Genomic DNA, 6,391 nt, shown 5'->3' with positions numbered 1-6,391 from the left:
GATGCTATCTGGAAGGTTTGTGCCCCTCTTCCAAGAGAATCTTATGCATAGAAAAGGCTGGGTTAATACCCTTTATATCTGCCATGGTCCAACCAATGGCAGTCTTACATTCTTGTAACACCTGCAAGAGTTGCTCTACCTGTACAACTAGCAAACCAGATGATATAATAACAGGCAAAGTAGAATTAGGCCCTAAGAAAGCGTACCTAAGGTGAGCTGGAAGCGGTTTCAGGTCCAACTATGGTGGCTCCTCTATTGATGGCTTTGCAGGTGGTGTTGCTCTTTCTTCTAAGTGTAGGGGCTCGAACTGAGGTTCCCTTTTCTAGAACCCTTGACCCTCGAGAGCCATGACCCACTCTGCCAGCCCTTCACCATCCATCACTTCCAAATTTATCAAACAGGCTTCTAGCGGATCCCTGACATTAAGGATCTCATCCTCCTCTTGCAGTATCACATCCACGGCCTCCACTAGCGAGAAATTTGCAAATTCGCTGGGTCTCCTTGTGGATTGTTGAACGTTGAATATTATTTCTTCATTGTTCAACCTCATTTTCAACTCTCCAGTCTCACAATCAATCAATGTTCTCCTAGTGGCTAAGAATGGCCTTCCCGGAATGATTGGTATCTCTTCATCCACTTGACAGTCAAGAATAACGAAGTCTACAGGGAATACAAACCTCCCCACTTGAACAAGTACATCATCAAGAATTCATATCGGTCTTTTGACTGTGCGATCAGCCTGTTGCAACAACATTGAGGTCGGTCTAGCTCTGCCAATGCCCAGTTTTGTATAGATTGCCAAGGGCATCAAGTTTATACTGGCCCCCAAGTCACACAATGCTTTAGCAAAAGCATAACTCCCAATGGTGTATGGGATAGTAAAACTACCTGGATCAGACACTTTTTGAGCCATAGGTCTTGCCATTACCATGCTACAAGTCTGCGTTAGAGTTACAGTAGACAGGTCCTGGAAGTCAAATTTTCGTGACATCAGTTCCTTCATCATTTTTGCATACCATGACATTTCCCTCAAAATATCCATTAGTGGAATATTCAATTGAATTTGTCGAAGCATTTTCATGAATTTCTTGTATTGATCATCTTTCTTTTGCTTTGCCAATCTCTGAGGAAATGGTGCAGGAGTCAACCTCTGCCCACTGCTTGGTGTCTTTTCTTTGTTGCAAGCTTTTTCTACCACCTGTTCTGAGAGTTGTTCACCTTCCTTCTCCTTACCCTTGTCAACCCGTGTTTGTTCAATTGCAACCTCGGTGAGCTATGCTGACTCATCTTTCTCTAATGTAACTGGAGTAGTTGGCGTAGTCTCTCTCCTAGATTATGCAACTTCTTGCTCTCTGTCTAAATCTCTTCCATTTCTGAGACTCACTGCCATTAGCTGATTTGGGTTCTGTTCCTTTAGGTTAATATTTGTATCTGTAGGCAATGTTACTTATGGGCGATTGTTCTAGGCCATAGACAATTGTCCCGGTTGAGTTTCAATGCCTTTGATTGCCGAATCATGTGCTGCTAACTTTTCTTGCATCTTACCATTTATCCCAATGAGTTGTTGCAGCATGCCCCTGATTTCTGTTATGTTGTTGTCCTGCTGTTGATGAGGTGGTTGGTAGGCCAACTGTTGTTGGTGCTGCTGATTATAGCCATGTTGCCTTTGATAAGGCACGACTTGGCCTTGTAGTCGTGCGCTTCCTGGATTAGGGTTGTGTTGTGGCTGGTTTGGTCTGTACTGCTGGTTTGGTGTTGGTCCCCATTGTTGCCCACCTTACCTCTAACCTCTGTAATTGTTGACATAATTCATGTCTTCTATGAAGCCCTGGTTATCATTCTCTCCACTCCACGAGCACACATATGACTGGTTTATGCATGGAGTGCACAAGCCTCCATTTGTTGTATCAACAATGTGCACTTGCTTTGTACCCATCTCATCAATTTTCTTTGTCAGTAAGCTCATCTAGGTCATGAGAGTGGCTATGTTCTCTGCATTGGAATTGTTTGGGTCAAGAACAACAGAATGCACTATTGGTGTAAGTGTCGTACCTCTAGTCATCCAGCCTGAATTTTGAGCCATCTTATCGAGAAGAATCTTGCACTCTGTGAATGTTTTGCTAAAAAATGCACCCCTAGCTGAAGCATCTACATTGGCCTTCAAACTGTCTGCCAAACCCATGTAGAATCTTTGTCTCAGCATCTGATCTGAAATGCCATGGTGTGGACACTTCACTAGCATACCCTTAAACCTCTCCCGGGTTTCTTGTAAGGTCTCAGTCGGTTTCTGCCTGAACTGCAATATCTCATCAATTTGCCTTGCAGTCTTGTTGGGAGGATAAAACTTGCTTAAGAACTGCTTGACTAATTCTTCCCAAGTAGCAATGGAGTTTATTGGGAGCGAATTCAACCAAGTTTGAGCCTCTCCAGTCACTGAGAATGGGAAAATTAATAGCTTAATTGCTTCAGGAGTCACATTCGGTTGTCTTTGAGTCACACAAATTGATAGAAAGTTCTTCAGATGTTGTTGTGGGTCCTCGATGTATGACCCGAAGAACATTCCCTTATTCTGCAACAGGTGCAACATGTTGTTGGTAATCTAGAATGTCTCCGCTTGTATCTGAGGAACAACAATGGCGATGGTCAGGTTATCAACAGTTGGTTGTGCCTAATCATAAAGAGCAGCTTCCGGCACAAAAGGTGCCACCACTCCATTGTTTGGGTCAACACGATTATTCCGATGGTTTCCGTTGACGTCGTCCACGTTGTCCATTTCACTTTCGAGTTGGTCTTTTTGTTTTAACTGTTTGTTCTTCTTGTTGGCCCGATTCAATGCCCTAAATGCTTTCTCGGGGTTTGAGAGTCCTTCAAAAGGTGCACCAGTCCTCAAAAAGCTTCTAGGCATACACATGAGTCACAAAAGAGTTCAAACGTGAGAATTTCAATGGAAAAATTTTAACACCGTAGGAAATTGATCTAAACTAAGAATCCTAGAAATTCTTCTAAGTTGTAATAAATAACACCGTTAGTACCCCAGTAACGACGCCAAAATTTGATCACACCCAACTATGCCTTGTAAAAAGGACTAAGCGGTCACTGTAAATATAATCTGGTTCAAGTCCGGAGTCGAATCCCACAGAGAACTAACCTATTTACTACAACTTTTAACAATGTTAATGATAAGCTTAGACAATTTTCGGATGCAAGATTTTTAATAGAGCATAAGTGAAATTTATTTATCTAATGAAAAATGACAACAAAATTAGCAATAATCGAGAATAAGGTTGAATAAAAGGTAAAAGGATCTAGGGCTATTGATTTTCCCAATTGCCGGACTAATTCCTGATACATTAGCTATAATCTCGCCGTAATACTCTGTGAGGATTATGAGTTCCGGTCTACCGTAATTATCTCTCGATCAATTACGATAATTTACTAGAAGCATTCTCTCGAACTACTCTAGTTAACAATTTATGCAACTCAAAATTATCCTACCAAAACTTTGTTATCTCTAACTCCGCTTTTAAATTCAAGTAATTAATCTCTTAACTTACTTGAAAGTGGTGTTGTTCAACAACAATCTAACCAAGTGTTCTTTCTCAAGCAACACAAGGTAACAAGATACGATTAATCAAGGGCCCTTTCAATTAATCACAATACATCACATAGTTGAACAATCATAGAATAAGAACGGCTCAATTATATCTAAACATAGTCAAAACTTCATCCAACAATTGGTTCCATCAACCCTAGATGATGGGTTTAGCTACTCATACTAATGGATAAAAATTCACTATAACAATTCATAGTCAACAATGGAAGTAAGAAGAAGAAGAAGATGAAAACTCTTAGGAAATTCTCCGTCTTCTCTCCCTTGTTCTTGCCTCCAAAATCTCCTAAAAACAGCTCTCCTTCTCTTCTGGGCGAATTAGGCTTCATATAGGTTTAGGTTAGTCGCCTTAAAAATTACATAATTGCCCCTGAATTGATGGCCTCCGTTCGCGGCCACGGATTTGACCGCGGATCCGGCCGCGGATTTCAGCCAGTGTTCTGCCTCCAGTGCGCGGTCCAATTCGCGGTCAACTCCGCGGTTGCGCACCTAGAGGGGACCTCCCCGCTTGCTTTTCTCGCTCCTTTTCGATCGGGCTAACCTTCGATTGGCCTTCTACACTCCATATTGACTCCAAAATACTTTTTAGCTTTCTCCTAGCTCGGAGTGGCTCCTGCAAAGCATAAAATTCTTAATTAGAGCCTTTTGTTATCTTTTAGCATTCAAATATCAATAAAGTGCGGCTAAATTAGAGTATAAATAGTGTCTAAATTGTATAAATATAGCCTACTATCGTATGCCAAGTCCTAGTCAAACTAGGAGACAAAACAAGTCTTCAAAACTCGGAATGTGCACGTCCAGACCTGGCCTCGCGAGGCATAACGCTTGGTGGACCTCGCCCCAGGCCTGGCGTCACCAAGTATACAGCCTGCTTGAGCTTGCCTCTGCCTCGCCTCGCCAGCTCCTACGCGAGCTAAAGGCTTGGCGTCGCCAGGTATAAAGCCTGCTATAGGCCTGGCTTCGCTAGCTTTCTCCTTTTCACTGTTCTTGAGCACGCTTTCAACGTTTAATTATCCCTTTTGCTCTACTTTCATCTCCAATTCACCTACATATAAAATAGACTCCATTACGCGCAAATAAAGTGTAATTTATCATTAAAGCATATAAAATGCAAGGCAAATAATTTACGAAACTATGGAATTATAGCCACACATCAATACCCCACCAAAAAAAAAAGAAATAGTTCATCGAATCAGAGAGATTGTATTACAGCTACACATTAGAGGACAACAAAATCACCACTGGAGCATGTTGTTAAGTAGTTTATTGACTTATCATATTTTATGGAAAGTCCATCAATTTATTCCTTTTTTCTTTTGTAATATTTTATTGACTTATCATAAAAATAAAGATTCTTTAATTTTTTACAATGAAAAACTTGGAAGATTACAATTTGGGAAGGTTGTTAATAAATTTGCAGATAATGGTAAAACAGTAGATATTCCAAATCCAATGAATAGTGAGTCAAATGGTACAAGAAGTTCCCTATAAAAGGGTCTAAATTCTCACTCAATTGGCACAACAACACTAAGAGCCTTTCTTTTATAATCATTTTGCATATCTACTTGATATATTCATTTTTAGAAAATGTCAGGAGGAAAGGGAGTTACAATTATTGCAGTAGCTGTGATGCTTTGCATCCTTCTTCAAACCAGCATTTCAAGTGCAGCTACTTTTCCTGCTGGTGGCGCTAATGGTTGGGGTTTCAATATGAATGGTTGGCCTAATGGCCAGACTTTCAAGGTTGGCGATGTCATTGGTAAGTATTCATAAACAAATTTTTATATTCAAATAATAATGAAAATGTGCATCTATTTTACAAAAATTAACGTTTCTGTTTTTCGTTTTTCTTTCCTAAAATACAGAATTTAAATACATGGCTGGGATGCACAACGTTGTGAGAGTGAGCGAGGCAGGATTTGACTCTTGCGATGGTACTGGAGGACAAGTTTTTAGTTCAGGAGACGACAAAGTAACACTTGTACGAGGAACACAGTACTTCATTTGTACTATCGGGCCACATTGTTCTAATGGCGTTAAGGCTGCTGTTACTGCCAATTAATTTATTTCAAATTAAATCTAGTAGTATTGTTTCATTCCAATTGTTGTACTTCGGAGTACCAATGATATATATAGAATGTTTTATTTCTTGATCCATATAGATGTTTTTGGCTTGTGGAGTACTTGAATGAAAAAAAAAACTAGCATAAGTAAGTTGTCATTTCATTTTTTCTTTTGTTACAATTCACATTCGATGTTCGAACACTTACCACTGAACAAAAACTTTTGTACTGATTTAGAACAGTTCCAGAAAGTAAATTGATGTACAATCAAAGTACCGACGCCACTATCACATGAAAATTAAAGCAAATAAAACATACAATAAGCAGTGGTAGCATTCCGACGCTTCGAACTTTTTGTCTTTTAATTTTGTTATGAAAAAATTGAGTAAAAATAATTTTATTAATAAACAAGTGAATTGTAGAAAAACAAAACAAGTGAATACTACCAAGCCGCCACCCAATTCACATGGGTTTTAGCAATTGACGGGCTGGGCTAGCCCACCATTTTGATGGGTCTTATAATGGTCAGTCCACCCTAGCCCTATGTGGGTTGCGGGCTCCCACGGGCTGGTCCATCATTTTTTTTTAAATATAATTTTATATTTTTTATTTAAGTTCTAACCTAAAAAAGAAAAATATTTAAAAGTTAAAAAAATCTTATTGGAAAAATTTCACAAAACTTAATAACTTTTTATATTGTTCCAATATATCATAATAA

At 39.5% G+C, this 6,391-nt stretch overlaps 1 protein-coding gene across 1 annotated transcript; it reads left to right on the top strand.

Annotated features, from left to right (window-relative positions):
- The first annotated feature begins 5,197 nt into the window (after positions 1–5,197).
- Positions 5,198–5,672, top strand: LOC107822706 (basic blue protein-like). Its single transcript, XM_016649267.2, has 2 exons — positions 5,198–5,369; positions 5,476–5,672. Exons 1-2 carry the CDS (start codon positions 5,198–5,200, stop codon positions 5,670–5,672), a joined length of 369 nt encoding a protein of 122 aa, XP_016504753.2.
- Positions 5,673–6,391: the final 719 nt, after the last annotated feature.

The sequence above is a fragment of the Nicotiana tabacum genome, chromosome 19 (genome assembly GCF_000715075.1).
Source record: "Nicotiana tabacum cultivar K326 chromosome 19, ASM71507v2, whole genome shotgun sequence".
NCBI classification, from domain to species: Eukaryota; Viridiplantae; Streptophyta; class Magnoliopsida; order Solanales; family Solanaceae; genus Nicotiana; species Nicotiana tabacum.
Note: the sequence above shows the minus strand (reverse complement) of the source record. Positions and strands in the feature narration are given on the sequence as shown.

What these genes read in the sequence shown, in the direction of transcription:
- LOC107822706 (XM_016649267.2), top strand. Translation starts at nt 5,198, where the DNA reads ATGTCAGGAGGAAAGGGAGTTACAATTATTGCAGTAGCTGTGATGCTT. An exon ending in CAAGGTTGGCGATGTCATTG is followed by an intron (nt 5,370 to 5,475) that starts GTAAGTATTCAT and finishes CCTAAAATACAG; the next exon opens with AATTTAAATACATGGCTGGG.